The sequence below is a fragment of the Delphinapterus leucas genome, chromosome 3 (genome assembly GCF_059928025.1).
Source record: "Delphinapterus leucas isolate spDelLeu-1000000601 "Yukka" chromosome 3, BTC_Dleu_Yukka2, whole genome shotgun sequence".
Taxonomy (NCBI): domain Eukaryota; kingdom Metazoa; phylum Chordata; class Mammalia; order Artiodactyla; family Monodontidae; genus Delphinapterus; species Delphinapterus leucas.
The window spans coordinates 63,775,056-63,790,314 of NC_143131.1; the positions used below are offsets into that span (position 1 = coordinate 63,775,056).

Consider the following 15,259-nt stretch of genomic DNA (forward strand, 5'->3'; position numbering starts at 1 on the left):
GTTTAAGATTAAGAGGCATTTTTATACCACCTAATGGAAGCCTGTTGTAAACAACAGGGTTTGTCAGTGAGGCAGACCAGATTCTGATTTCAGGGGCAGCCAATCAATGAAACAGACACACCTGCACAAGTGGAAATGGAGGATGAAGATACAATTAATGTGTTCTAGCCGTGTCTGCCAAAAAGGAATCTGGTACCTTACTCCAGAACTCTGTTCCTACAGACCACGAGTACGTTCACTATTAGAAAACCACAACCTGGGGTTTCCCTGGTGGCGCAGTGGTTAAGAATCCGCCTGCCAATGCAGGGGACACGGGTTTGAGCCCTGGTCCGGGGAGATCCCACATGCCGCGGAGCAACTAAGCCTGTGCGCCACAACTACTGAGCCTGTGCTCTAGAGCCCGCGAGCCACAACTATTGAGCCTGTGTGCGGTAGCTAGAAGCCACTGCAATGAGAAGGCTGTGCACTGCAAGGAAAAGTAGCCCCCGCTCACTGCAACTAGAGAAAGCCCGTGCAGAGCAACGAAGACCCAACGCAGCCAAAAATAAATAAATAAATAAAATTAAAAAAAAGAAAACCACAATCTGTTTCCACCACATCCTGACTACAAAACAGTTTTCTCTATTCTTTTATTTTCCTGTTCCTGTTCCTTTATTGTATAGCCAGGAATGGTGTATGTGCACAAACATGCTGCATTAAAAAAAAAAAAATCGAAATAGCCAATAGGATATTTTGATCAATTTCAAGTGGAGGTGGGATGGGGAAACTTCCTGATTCCATGGAAATTCTCCCTTTCCATTAGCTGCATGCTCCTTCAGCTCCTATCTTTACATTCCAGTAAGTTGTTTTGCTCTCTCACTGTTTAACAAAAAACAACAACATAAAAAATCCTTGCATAGTTTGTTCTATTGTAGACCTTTAGTGTTTTTCATTTATCATTGTAAAACCACGGGCAATTTGATAACATTTTTGTATGTAGCTGTTACACATAGGACAATCTGTCTTGAAGCGGGGATAGTTGCTCTAAAAGGAATGCATTCTATATAGTTTTTCTTTCAAGTCAAGCAGCTTGTTGTTGAAGTAAACTTCTTGTTCAAATTGAGAAAGAAAAAAGAGATGAAACCAGGATAACACTCCCAGGTGGCGGTCTGGGTATCTATTAACAATTATAGAACCAAACCATTTGAAACCCATTAGAGGGGAAGGCAGGCCTAGCATGAGGGCATCCCTCCCACTTTCCCCCAAACATCAAGTGCTTTCCTCCCAACACAAGGCGCCATGTCAGGCATCCACATCTGGGGCCCAAGTGTGGTACATTAGTCATGGCTTTGAGTTCTGGAGTCAGTCAGACCTGTGTTCAAATCCTGAACCCGACACTTACCAGCTGTGTGACTCTGCGCAAACATTTCATGCTTTCCGGACCTTTCTGTGCCATTTTTTCCAGGTTGCGTGTCCCATCTATAAAGTGAGGTACTTCATAGGTGGTTGTGAGAGCAGATGAGATAGTACACATAAAGTGCTTAGTGAACAGCGAGGACTCAGTAACCTACATCATTATATTCTGTGGTCTTTCCAGTCTGTGAGAGCTGAAAGCCATTTGCTCTCTTCAATGGTCAGAGCTACATGGATTTTTCTCCCCAATGTCTTATTACAAAAAATTTCAAACGTACAGAAAAGTTGAAAACTATACACTGAACATCCATATACTTATCACCTAGATTCTATAATTAGCATTTTGCTATAAATGAGTTACCACGTACTTTTTAAATCTCTTATCTACCCATCAATTCATCTGCTTTTAAAAATGCATTTTCAAGTAAGTTGCAGACATCAGTACTTTTCACACAGTTCTGTCTCCTTAATGAAGTTTCCCAATGGCCAGGACCCCATCTAAGGCTTCCGTATGCCAGCTTGAAACACTGCCTTCCTTGAAGGTGCCAAATGCGTGTGTGTGATTGACTTAGATGGAAAAAAGTAAGGATATTACATCTGTTAGATATAAATGTAATTGATGTGTGAGTCCAAACAACTTAATGAGCTTTAGTCTTTTAAACATATTTTGGACCACATATCATGAGTAGGAAAGTTTGTGCTTTACTCAGTCTATATTCTGTAGAGGAAATAGCCATAGAATATAACACCTTAACCAAGAGCCTTGATTCATGACGCTTTGAATAAAAATATGGTTCCGCTAACCCTGTGTTGTTAAGGTAGGGCTGGCTGCCTGAGCCACCATGGCTGTATACTTTGGATTATTAGCATCATAATTTTGGAGGAGAAAACCTTGCTATCCAAGAACCTTCTCTGAAGTGTTACCCCAGTCTTAATATCCACCCCAAGGCTGAAGGCCGGGAAAACAGAATTTCAATCCAGGGCACATCAAAGTGTGTTCTGGTGTGAGGTTTCTTCCAATGCCCCAGACCTATCCTCCAAACAAAACCTCCCTGTTTTCCATAAAGGGCACTGGTTTCTAGGGGACTGTGTGAATGAAGAAAGTCCAGTTCCATTCAGGTCTTATCTATTCACTTGCTTCCCAACTCATTCACAGGAAACCCAAGTTGAAATGTCTTTAAGTAAACTTTCTTTGATACCATAAATGCCTTCATTTGGGGCAGGCAAATGCTCTGCCGACTCAGCTGGTTTACATTTTTTTCAGATTGTGTTTACAAAAAGGAAAAACTGAGCTAATTTTTTTACCAAGGCTTCTCCTCTCTCCCTCCATGAGACCGAGTTAGCCAAAAGCCAAAAAATTACTCTGACAACATAACTGTGTCCTTACCCTGCATGTTTTTTTTTTCTTCCAAAATGAAGAAAAAACCCCAAACCTGTGGTCATGTATAGTTTTCATGAGAGGAAAGAGCTGTTGACACCCAGCAGATGGGGCCTGGGTGGCATTGGTTCCGCCCTGGAGCTGGGGAGGGTTTTCAGGGAAAGGAGAGAATCAGAGTAGATATACTTGCAATGACTTGTGTACACTGGGAGCTTAGTAAATGTAAAATGAGCCTAAGTGGGATTTTACTGCAAAAGTCAGGGTACAAAGGCACTTCTCCAGCAGTAGGATAGTATTCAAAAGGGCCTCTTTGGGGAGACATCTAGTTTAAAAAAAGAAAGCAACTTACGATCTCAGCATTTTTGGAGAAATGTGTTTTGTTCACTTCCTGCTACAGCCCACCTGCTGCATATGGCCCCATGGTCCCCTCAGGAGTTACAGACTATCATAGTTACTGGCTGTTCTCCAGAGAGACTGGCCTTGTCCAGTGGAGGTACTGAGAGGTGGTTCCTGAAACAGCCAAGAATAAGAGGGCCACAGGGAGTATGTCCAGCATGCCTGGACCGCGCCAAGGGTCAAGACTGGGGGAGCCCAAGTCTGTGTCCAGTGCATTTAACATGGTGCCTGGAACAAGTACAAAACGCCCGCTGGATTGGCTGGTGAAATGGATGGAAAGTGAAAGAGAGGGTAGGAGGTGATAGGGAGAGGCCAGGACGATCTACTGTATTAATTGTCCTGAGTCACCAGGACAGTTTCCCTGGGCAGACGTAATGTCCCAGCTTGTGTTTTATTTCTTGCCCAGTGCATGGCGAGTCTGTTTGGTTTACATTGAATCACAGCACCCAGGAAAACACCTGCCTTCAGAACAAAGTGATTTTGCTTTCTGGAGCTGCTATCAGCATTAGCAGGCTCACCTTCACTCTGGGGTCAAAAAGATCTGCCTCTTGAAGGTACAAGTCAAAGCTAAACAGTGTCAGATTTTTAAAACCTATGACCTTTAACTGCACTGTTGATTCACAATGTCAAAAAGCCTCAATCTTCTTCTGGACTGGAAAGTTTTAAAGATACTTGGCACAAAGTTGGATACTGAATCCACATTAAAAAAAAGAAATCTTTCTATCTCAGCTGGAAGAGCTTCATTTTAACTGTCAGAGCCCTGCTTGATAGACTTATAAACTATGACAATAAAATAATGAAAGTTTGGGTTTCCCTGGTGGCGCAGTGGTTGAGAGCCCGCCTGCTGATGCAGGGGACACGGGTTCGTGCCCCGGTCCAGGAAGATCTCACATGCCGCAGAGCGGCTGTGCCCGTGAGCCATGGCCGCTAAGCCTGCGCATCCAGAGCCTGTGCTCTGCAACGGGAGGGGCCGCGACAGTGACAGGCCCGCGTACCGCAAAAAAATAAAAAAACTAAAAAAAATAAAATAATGAAACTTTTTAACAAATCCATTAGAATGTGCAACCCAAATATATGTCTATATACCCAAATAAATGTTGGTCTTGAAAGCATCTTTTTAGTCAAATGGTGCCATTATTGCCCAAATCATTTTCCAAATTTCTCTTTCAGAGTAGCCTTCAAAACAACTGGCACGAAAGCAGAAAGATGTCACCTAACTTAATAGTCACAGGGTTGCTTTTTTTTTTTTTGCGTTACGCAGGCCTCTCACTGCCGTGACCTCTCCCGTTGCGGAGCACAGGCTCCGGACGCGCAGGCTCAGCGGCCATGGCTCACGGGCCCAGCCGCTCCGCGGCATGTGGGATCTTCCCAGACCGGGGCACGAACCCGTGTCCCCTGCATCGGCAGGCGGACTCTCAACCACTGCGCCACCAAGGAAGCCCAGGGTTGCTTTTTTTTCATCCAATGCAATTCTCTGCCTTTCACATTTTTTGCAACTTTAACCTTGCTCTTCTCCCCTCCTTCCCATCATGAACTAATAACTAGGGGATTCCAAGAGATGGTTGTAATGGTGTTACCTGAGAATGGAAAGGTCCGGGAGAAAGACTGTGGGACAAACAACAGCCTGGGATCTGAGAGACTGATGGAGCATGACCACTGCCTCAGGTCCTTTGGATACTGAGTCACTGTAAGAAATTGAAGCGGATAACTGGCCAAACTGTCCTCAACCCAAATCATCTCAAACTGGACCCCCATTAAGTCAGGGAATATTTCTTGGCTATAGCCAAGAGGTAGCACCATGCATCTAATATAGATCTGGACCTTGGTCAAGGTCCTTTTGTGCAACAGTCCAGAACACCAACACGGGAGGAGCCATGCTGGTGCTGGTTGCCACTGGGTGGCAGGCAAGTTTGTGGCACAGAGGTAAGGTAGAAAAGAACCCATTGCTGTTTGGATTCCCTCAATGGCAGCAGCTGTAAGAAATACTTATGAGTTAGCTTGGGCCAGTGTGTGGGGAAAGATTAGTCTGAGGGAGTTCTTAGCTGTGTGGGAGGAGAGAACACCAATTCAGAGCCAAGGGTAATATAGCACCTGTGGCGTGTACCCAGATTTGGAACCAACCAGAAGACCTCCTTGGCTTCTTGGGAGGATTAAATATTTATGCAAATATTTTGAAAGTACAAAATGCTTTCATTGATATATTATTCACCACCCTTGTTATCCACCAGGAAAGCAAATAAACATCAACATTTCTTCCCCTCCAGTTATCACTTACCTATATCTACCCCATCTCCTCTGCTCCTTGCTCTTTCCCAAGCTTAGACTGTTCCTATTGTTATCCAAGGCTAATTACTTGTGCAATGCCTGTGCTCTTCTAGATCCATCCCTCCCTGCTTCCTGAGTCTTTGTTTTATCAGTTATGACCCATTCATTCACCTCTTCAACCTCTCCCTCCCTCTTCCCCATCATCATTCAAACAAGCTCTAAGATTTCACAACTAGAAAAGAGAAAAATGCTCTCTCATGCCATTACATTCCTACAGGTACTTCTTGTTTCTCACACTATTGCCTTTTCTTCATAGGCAGCGTCAGGAAAGGGCAATCTCTACTCCCTCCCTCCAGTTGATTACATTTTATTCATACCTGAGCTCAGTACATTCTGGCTCCTGAATCCATCACTGCGCAGGAACTGGTTTTGTCAAGGTGGTCAGTGACCACCCCCACTAAATCCAAAGGACATGATTTTGCTCTTATATTGATCAACTTTCTAAACTCTTTTCCCTCAGCTTTTATGGGAACACACCCTCCTGCTGTTTCTCTCACTTTTCCAACCGTCATGTCCCATTTTTCTTCCTTTATTGGTTCCTCAAATATTGGGGATCCCTCTTGGCCTCTAGGCACATGGATGGTTCTTTAACTCTTAGGAGGAAACTGGTTGGCACATAGTTACTTCAGAGCCAAGACCCTTTCTTGAGCCCCACATTTTGGAGTTGGTGCCTTCTCTCTTGGCCCCTTCTTTGGGATTCTGATCTTCCTGGCTATCTGGTGTAGTGAGTCAGCCAGTGGCCATCTGCTGCTGGGAAAGCACATGTCCTAAAGATGCAATGTCCACCAGCAGTGCTCCAAGCATCAGTATAAACCTGTCTTTGTTTCCTTATCTTTTGGGCCATTCCTTTTCTAGGGTTTACCCGGTCTCTCTCTAAAGGGGATAAGACAGAGTGGAGACTTGCATCTGGGCTTATGAAGACAGGTGGCCACTCAGTCTGTTCTTAGATCTGCCTACCACAGTCCAGAGAGTCTGTGCAGCTCTATTACCTAAGCCCAGCTCACCAGGGCTAGGGCTCCTCTTTGAGGTCCTGGGCTAAAGCCCTCAAACATCCATTCCTTGGGGGATTCCTCTGTTTGGCTACATTCTTCATGTACTTACCTGCCCCAGGGTCCTAAAACAGGATTTAGGTGTTGAGGTCCTGGGGACAGGTATTCTCAAGTGCATCCCAATCTGACCAACTTGTATCCACAGCCTCTGTCTTCTCTGTATGTACTTTTTCTGAGAGATCTGATCCACCTACAGGGCTCCAAACTCTGCACTCTGGTGATGTTGCCGAATCACGATCCTTAGTACACAGACAGGGCTCCTGACCTCCAGGCCCGTATTCACTTATGTGGATGAAAAATGTCGCCTGCCATGTCAGCCAACAAATGATGTGGCGGCCATCAAGCCATCAGCCACTGTAGCTGTCCCGACTGTGCACTCTTCGGGGATTCAGGCTGGAGAAAAGCAGGATGCTGGCCCTAGATAGTCAAGGTGTACATCAAAGCAGTGATTTCAATAAGCACAGACTCTTGCCTCTTCCCATACACAGAAAAGTGCTAACTTCATTAACTTGGGATGTTTGGTTTTTATTTAATAAAAGTAATTGTTTGATGTTCTGACTACCTGGATTTTTTCTTTTTTTTCTTGCAAAACCTCCTATGTATCCCGGCTCCTCCCCCACCTCTTTGGAGCAGTCCCTCAGAGGGATCTGAGAGGCTGCCTCCCTGGCTTAAGTCCTCAGAAAGTCTGCCGAATAAAACATAATTCTCAACTTTTAGGTTGTGCCTTTTTTTTTTCCTTCAGTTGATACTTACATGACCAACACAACTAAAAGTTAATTCATCAACACTCCCCCCTTGTCTGGTCGGCTCTGTCTTTTCCATAAAAACCAAGATATCACCTCACTGGAAGCCTTGCCTGGCTCCCAGGATCGGGTTGGTGGCCCTCCTCTCTGTTCATATAGTGCCCTGTACTTTCCCAATATGACACTGTATTCTATTCCATAATCACTTTCTTTCCAGTTTTCCCACTAGACTGTGGATTCTATTAGGAAAGGAGTGATGTCTTGGGTATGAAATTCCAGGAGTAAGTACACTTGTGAAATGGGAAAACTCCTCTATTGCAAATTGGAATACTACTCTTCCTCAAACACTTCATCAGTTTTTTGAGCAAGGTGAAGTTGGTAAGAGTCCATTTCCCCCCCCCCCCCAAAAACCACTGTCTTCAAATGAACTCTCTCTGGGTCTCCTTTCTTGTTCTTTGGTGATTTCTCCAGGCAGATCTCAAAACTTCGTTTGCTTTCAAATATCAGTTCCATTTTAGGATCTTAAAAGTTCCAATCTACACCCAACCTGAGTCTCACCTCCAATTTAATGTTTCTTCCCTCCCTCCAACTCGGGTCTGACATGGTGGTTACGGCCGTATAATGGAGATGGGGGCATGGCTTGTTCCTTCACCCTCCTCCTCTCTCCCCCGTCCCGCCTTCTTCAGGATCCTCTAGGGCTTAGCAGATGAGGAAAAATGAGAGCAAAGGGGCAGAGGCCATCGTGTTCAACATGTGCACCGTGCGTGGCTTGTGTCTGAAGCTCTGGAGTCCCCTGCATTCTCAGTCTAGCTCTTTCGTAAGGCATATTAATGGGACTTTTGAGGTACCCTCTTCCACCTCCACTACAGGGACTTCCCACACTGCAGTCTCCAGCTGATCTCTCAGTCTCTCTCTCTGCTGGAACCCCCTGCCCCAGAAGGTAGTCCTCTCACTACTAAGGCAAGCATGGGAATCTTCTCACTCTTAGCCTTTCAAATGGCAGAGCCTCATCTTGCTATCCCTGCCACCCAGCTCCACTCTAGCCTCCTGCTTTCAGAACTTCCAGTCTTCGCGCCCCAGACTCTAGGAGACACAAGGCAAGCTCTCCCAAGACGCTTGGCGTCCTCCATTCCAGTAGCAGGCCGACGTGTTTTTACCACTCAACAAGCTTCTTTGAAATGAGAGGCAAGTTCGTCTCCCTTTCTTGCAAGACACCCCCAAACCTGAGGGTCTCTTGGCTCCCCTCTTTTCTTGCTTTGGGTGGCTGGATCCCCTTCCCCCTGGGGAGGGAGGGGAAAAAAAAACAAGCTTGCTCCTCTTACAAATTCCCTTCAAAGAACCCTCAGGAACCTCTAGCCTTTCCTTCACATGTCCTGTGGGATTTCTTTAGCACCTCTCTTTAGAATGTGCGGGTTCTTATCACATTGGCTTGAGCTTTGAAGCTATAGCCAACACCTGAGACTACAGGAAAAGTTCCATTCCACAACCCGTTAGCTGTTGTCTCTGCTTAAAATAGTGTTTTTTCTTCCTTAGACCTGCCTTGCACCTCATAACAGTGCCCTCACCAACCTTACCTAAAATATCATAGTAAATAGGAAGGAAAAAAATGGGCTTGGTTAGAACTTGATCTTCGAACAAAACCAAAAATTATACATACTTAATGTACTCTATAAAATGGATGTTGTGTAATTGTGCACCAATTCTTATACTAATAAAAAGAATGAGTTGTGTTCTTTTGGCATTAGCTGTTTGATAAAATTATATAACAACACAGTATGTCTTCCTTCATTTTACATTCAAGGACAGGAAGATAAAAAGGAATATTTTTGCAAAAATATTCAAGAATTTCATCAGTTTCCTGAGGGCTGCTCTTCCATCTCTGATATTCAAATCGCCTTCTTTTGAATAGCCTGTTGTGTCAATATCCTTGTCGATTTTGGGCCAGGGGAGAGGCCCAGTGGGCAGCCTCTAAGAAGGCCCCCAGGGATCCCTGTCCCTGGTGTCCACACCCTTGAGTAATCCCCTCTCTTTGAGTATGGGCTGGATTTAGTAACTGGCTTCTAACACATAGACCATGAGAGAAGTAATTGATGTCACTTCTGAGAGAGTAGGTTATAAATGATTGTGGATTCCATCATGGGTACTTGTGCCCTCTCTCAAATCCTACCACCCCCGGACTCAGTCAAGTCTTCACTAAGATGGCCACCCTATGAGAAGCCTTGCCTGAGAAACACCCAGGCAAGATGCGCCCAGATTCCTTACCCTCAAAAACTGGAGGAGATTGCTGACTGAAAAAAAACCCCACACATATACACAATGTAAGAGCTGTGAGTTGAGTCCTACTGAGGACTATAGCCCAGGAGAGAGCCTCTCAGGTAGCTGCGAGGAACTCCTCTGAAGCAGTGGAGGAAAGGCCAGTATATGTGTGATTTTGGCTAAGGAGTATGTACAGTCAAGCCTACATCTCAGTAGAAGGTTACTGCTACTTACGAGGAACTATCTCAGTTAATGATTTCAATGCTTTGCTAAGTACGGGGAAGATGCAAGAATCCAGGTTCACAAAACAAGTTTTCCTGAGATATATCTAACTTTCTATGGGGCCTTTTCCCCCAAAGCACAGAGTGCCTCGTCCTGCATTCCTTGTGGGGTATACTGTCAATCAGTAATTGCAGTGGCTAATGACTTGATCATTATAGAAGTGGATGGTGGGCAACATTCTTTGTTTTACAAGATAATAAATATTTTTTGTCTCCAGATGTAATTTTGTGGTAATTTGTTACACAGCAATAGGTTATCAATACATGGGGCAGGAGTATTGTGTTTGGGTTGTTTCCCTGGTTTCTGAGTCCAGCTGAGAGAAAATTATGAGACTCTCTAAACAATCTTGATGACCGTGAAGACATCTGGGATCTTGGGCCCCAGGGATTTGAGGCTTTTTAAAACTGGCTTTCTAGGTCCCATTGCCACAGTCAGTACCAGTGCTCCAGGTCACGGGTCATGCATGCAACCCAGATGGTTCTGCTCTCCCTTTCTTTAACTCCCACCTCCCTACCTCTACATGGCATTCACCATTCCATGTTGTCATTGTCCTAATATACTGTGGGCTCCTTGATGGTAAAGACCATGGCTTACATATCTTTGTTACCGGCTGTGCCAGACATAGTAGGTGCCCAACAAATGTATGTGTGTGTTTTAAATACATTTGTGTGTGTGTGTGTGTGTGTGTGTGTGTGTGTTTGGCCGTGCAATGTGGCATGCAGGATCTTAGTTCCCCGACCAGGGATTGAACCCACACCCCCTACAGTGGAAGCACAGAGTCTTAACCACTGGACCACCAGGGAAGTCCCCTAAATACATTTGTGTCTTAACACTTTTCACCGAGGCTCATGCTATCCTAGTCTGCGCCTGGATGACTAAGAGTGGATCTCTGTTAACACCAACCCCGACCTTAAAAAAAATTTCCAACTCCACTTTCCTTAAGGAAACCATTAGTTTACCTCCACTGTATCTACACCAAAAAACCCACCTACTCTACCCTGTGGAAGGAGAAAAGCCTCTTAAAGATGGTTGGATAACTAAAGAGCATCAGGAGATATGCCGCCTGCCCTTTGCAGCTAGTCCTTGGCATTTGCAGGACTTGTCAGCTCTAGGCAGAAGCTACGCAGCCAGTTTTCTGCAGGGAAAGTCGCACAGGGAAAAGCATTTATAATAAAGCTTGAACAAATGAAGAGGGAAAATCTTAGGGAAGGTTTGGAAGATGAAGGAGGAAAATCTGAGTCTGTCCAAATGTGAGACCATAAAAAGTGTTTGAAGCCATCAGCTGATATCTTGGAGGAAATCCCAGAGTAAACAAAACCTGCCTGAGGAGTCTGGATAGTGTAATGTTCACCCCGATTTGATGAAGGTGCTGAAGTCCTTCCAGCTGATCCAAACAAAGCCCTCTGAAGATAGCCAATGCTCCAGACACACACTTCCCCAGAGCAGGCAGCGGGGCAGGGCTGCCATCAGGCTGAGTAAACACGGCCTGCAGGTGGGATGGAAGGGTTAGGGACAAGGGCCAGGCTTTGAAGCCGGGGACTGCAATGTCATCCTGAAATCAGAAGGTATGGCCTTTGAATTCAACAAACGGAACATTCATTCGACTAGTCATGTCTAAGTGCCAAGCACTGCTTGATGAGACAAAGATATTCCATGAAACAAACCAGACAGGAGACTTCCGCCTGGTGGGAAAGAGACATTTATTCGTGAATAACAATAAGTGTGACATCCTCTCTCACAGGAGAGGGGCCAGTCAGGAACACCAGTCCAGTTCAGCAGGGCTAGAGGGAAAACTTCCCAGGGGAAGGCACCTTTAAGTTTACACCTGAAGGATGAGCTAGTCCAGCAAAGAGGAAAGAGAAGAGGGAAATATGGGCTAGCCTGGGTCAAGGCTGGAATCACAGGAGTGCTGGCAGGTCGGAAGAGCTGACAGAAGTACAGAGTCAGATGAAAGGCTGGGATTATTCACACCGGAAAAAGAAAGGCTAAAAGTAGAAAGAAAGTTTTCAGTTATACAGAGGACCTCCACCACTGAAGCTTGCTTGGAGGAAATGGGCTTCAGGGGTCCCGCCAGAGTAAATTGAGACTCAGGGATGGGCCAGCCCAAGGATGAGGGCCTGAAGGTGTGAAAGTGCTGTCACCAGGCAGACACAGTTGTGGTCACCAGAACTCCACTCCTGTATGGTGCTGGGTGGACTATGGCCCTTGGGGACGAGATCACCCCAAGGGGTATGCTTTATAAGAAACCAGGGGTTGTTAAACTGCCTCTGAGAAGGGTGACTTAGTTACCTGTAGGGCTTTTGTTTCGCCAAGTGGGAAAAATGGGTTTGCCATTGGGACCAGACTTGCCGAGTTTGGGATCACAGGGGAGTGACTGGGCAGCTGCCAGTGGCCCTCCCTCTCCAGCTCCACCCCTCCCCCTGCCTCCAGTGCTCTTATTTCAATATTAATATTCCGATATTAAAAGAACATCACTCGGAAGGAGCGCCATTAGCCTTCGCAGGGGGCTCACAAGTCTCAGTTTTGCTCTGCCCATAAGAAAGGAAAAGGATCTTGCCTGTCCCCCCTCCGCCTCCTTACTTTTTCCTGCCCCCTGACACAGTTCCAAAGACGGAATAGAAAGCGGAGGCACCTGACAACTTGAAACGCACCACCTGGAAATAGGAGGACTCGCAGCCTCAGCTGAGATAATGGTTCAGGTCCGAACAAAGGCCGGCTTTGCCTTGCGTTACCCTCAGCGGGGGCTACTGTTCCACCCGCACCCCAACCCATGACAGGGCCAGTGAGATTGGGGAGGGCGGGATAGGCTGATCAGGCCACTCAAAAAAATAGCCATAGGGGCCAATAAATACATGGAAAAGTCCAACCTCCCAGCACTGAAAGAAACACACAATAATGTTCCATTTTAAAGCCTGTCAAACCAGCAAGAATTTTTAAATTGTATAATAATAAGTACCGAGAAAAGGTCAAGTTCTCTCCACTGCCCGTGTTCTGTGTACAAAGGAGGAGAGGGCAATGGCACTACCTGCTCGCTTCATCCTGCCCTCCCTGTCCCAAGAGGGCATTTCCTCCTCGTCTGGGGATGGACTAGCTACGCCTTGGCTGAGCCATGCCTGGTAACTAGGTGGCTTTGCCCAGGGGTAATCAGTGGGATGACTTAGACTGAAAGCCAGCAGAAGCCCCTCAGCAGCCCAGCCCTCCTGCAGCATCAGACCAGAGCCTGCCTTCAGAGACAGACAGCTTCCACAGCTGCGTGAGAAGCAAGGAATTACCTCTCACCGACATTTTTCCTTCCCAACCCATAAGAGGAGTTGTCCGCATAATTTACCATGGCTCAGCCACTTAACTTTTGACTTAAGACAACAATGTTTAACTATAGAAATCAAAGCATTTCTCTAACCAGGTCCTGTTGACCAACATGGAGCTCTCTCATTTATACAATGATTTAAACCAAAATATACCATCTGAAGCACACGGTCATTATTTGTGTTCCTCTTTTCAAGGAGAGATCCTCACAAGGCAATGTTCCTTATAAGAAAGTCCACATACACAGGCTAACCTTTGCATTACCTTCTTTCATCCCAACCCCCAAAGATAAATCATTACAAACAGAACTGTATAGCCTATGTATCTGAAGTGTTTGTTATGCTTCATCTCAGAGCCCTAAACACAGAGGGGGAATGAGGTTCTACGGACATTATATGATTATATAAAAGCCAGTGTTGCCAAAGTCACAGCCCTGGCACTGGTGACACTGAATCATTTAGTGAAAAAGTTAACCGCTCTTCAATACTCTTTCCTTCCAGGTCAGGAACAGTTCCTAGATCCAATGCAAGAGCAATTTATTTATCTATTGAGTATCTATTTTGCATATTTATTAAGAGTATTTATTGTGTGTATTTTTAAGATTATCCAGGATATTAGGGTTGTTGGTAAGAACCACGTCCTCCTCCAAAATTCAGCAAGATGGTAACTGCAGCTAGAGACTAGTTGATGCCAATTGGTCCCAGAACAAGATAGGACATTCCATTCCATTTTCCAGCCAGTACCCTCCTCAGAAGCTGCACTGCGTTTTGAGAACCCACCTGTCGCTCTCTTCGCCTCCTCCTATTAGCATTGTGCTGTCGGTTTTGTCTCTGCGTTCACGGGGAGGATGGTCACCAGCCTCAGAGACCTGCGTGGGGGAAGGCGATTTTCCTACGAAATACATGAAAAACATTAATAAGCTTCCTCTCCAGGCTGAGTAATTCCAACTCCTTTCAAATGCTTTTTATTTTCTAAGCCTCCAATTAGCTTTTTACCCTACTAATCTCATACCTCTTGGGCTTCCCTGGTAGCGCAGTGGTTGAGAATCTGCCTGCCAATGCAGGGGGCATGGGTTCGAGCCCTGGTCTGGGAAGATCCCACATGCCGCGGAGCAACTAGGCCCGTGAGCCATGGCCACTGAGCCTGCGCGTCCGGAGCCTGTGCTCCGCAACAAGAGAGGCCGCGATAGTGAGAGGCCCGCGCACCACGATGAAGAGTGGCCCCCGCTTGCCACAACTAGAGAAAGCCCTCGCACAGAAACGAAGACCCAACACAGCCACAAATAAATATAAAAATAAATTAATTAATACCTCTTGCTGAACTGTTACACTAGCCTCTCCAAGGCTTCCCTTCCCTCCACACATCCCAAGCGTTCTGCGGGGCTGAGTTCTCAACTCTAGCTTTGAATATCACTCACCTGAGGCTCCCCAGTCCTAAATGGTCAGAACAGGACTTCCTACAAATGATCCTTAAAGGCGCAGGACAGAGGGAAGGGAAGGAAGCTGAGTACTAGAGGTTGCAGGGAGGCTGAGTAGAGAGCTGGGCATTTTAAGAGCAATCTGGGCTCCAATTCCAGTTCTACTGGCTGTGTGACTTCACGTGAGATAGCTTCTAAAATGGTAAAACCATTTACCCAATGATTCGATATTACTGTGAGGAGTTTAGTAGCTATTGTAAAAGTCAAACTGTGTCTGGCATACAGCGTGTCCTCAAGGAAGGTTAATTCCTTACCTTGCCTCTATAATTAGCAAGATATGACATCCCTGATGAGCTACGTTACAGTACCAGATGAGGCTCACGTGGGCACCTAGGGGGTGTGAGAGGGCTGTGAGGCAGAGCAGGAGAAATTTCTAGGCATTTGTGACACAGAGTCTCCTGGGAGGGTGGCTTTATGGTCCCTGGGACCACAGATTACAATCCTGGAAATGAAGGCTCAGGGAACTTCTTAACCCAAGAACTTCCAGGTTGCCTCTTTTTTCCTCCCCTCAGTGTTTATTTCTTCTAAACATTTCGTCTCTGTATGTCGCATCTCCTCCAACTTGTTTATTGACTTTCCTGACTTCTTCCTGTGGTCGGATCCTCTGTGATTTTCCTGCTGTATTGCAGAGGATGTGCAGAGGATGTGTATGTTG

At 45.8% G+C, this 15,259-nt stretch overlaps 1 protein-coding gene across 3 annotated transcripts in view; it reads right to left on the minus strand.

Moving 5' to 3' along the window:
- LOC111185030 (uncharacterized) overlaps nucleotides 1-15,259 on the minus strand; it is a 93,683-nt gene that overhangs the window by 73,446 nt on the left and 4,978 nt on the right. For 2 of the 3 annotated variants that reach the window (XM_089909052.1, XM_089909051.1), the window contains exons 2-4: nucleotides 13,907-14,018; nucleotides 3,120-4,851; nucleotides 1,382-1,473 (exon numbers count right to left, since the gene is read on the minus strand). In XM_089909052.1, the coding sequence (XP_089765178.1) occupies nucleotides 1,382-1,473; nucleotides 3,120-3,130 (103 nt within the window). In that variant the 5' untranslated portion in view covers nucleotides 3,131-4,851; nucleotides 13,907-14,018. The remainder of the gene's footprint in view (nucleotides 1-1,381; nucleotides 1,474-3,119; nucleotides 4,852-13,906; nucleotides 14,019-15,259) is intronic. The other variant, XM_089909053.1, reaches the window with a different exon arrangement.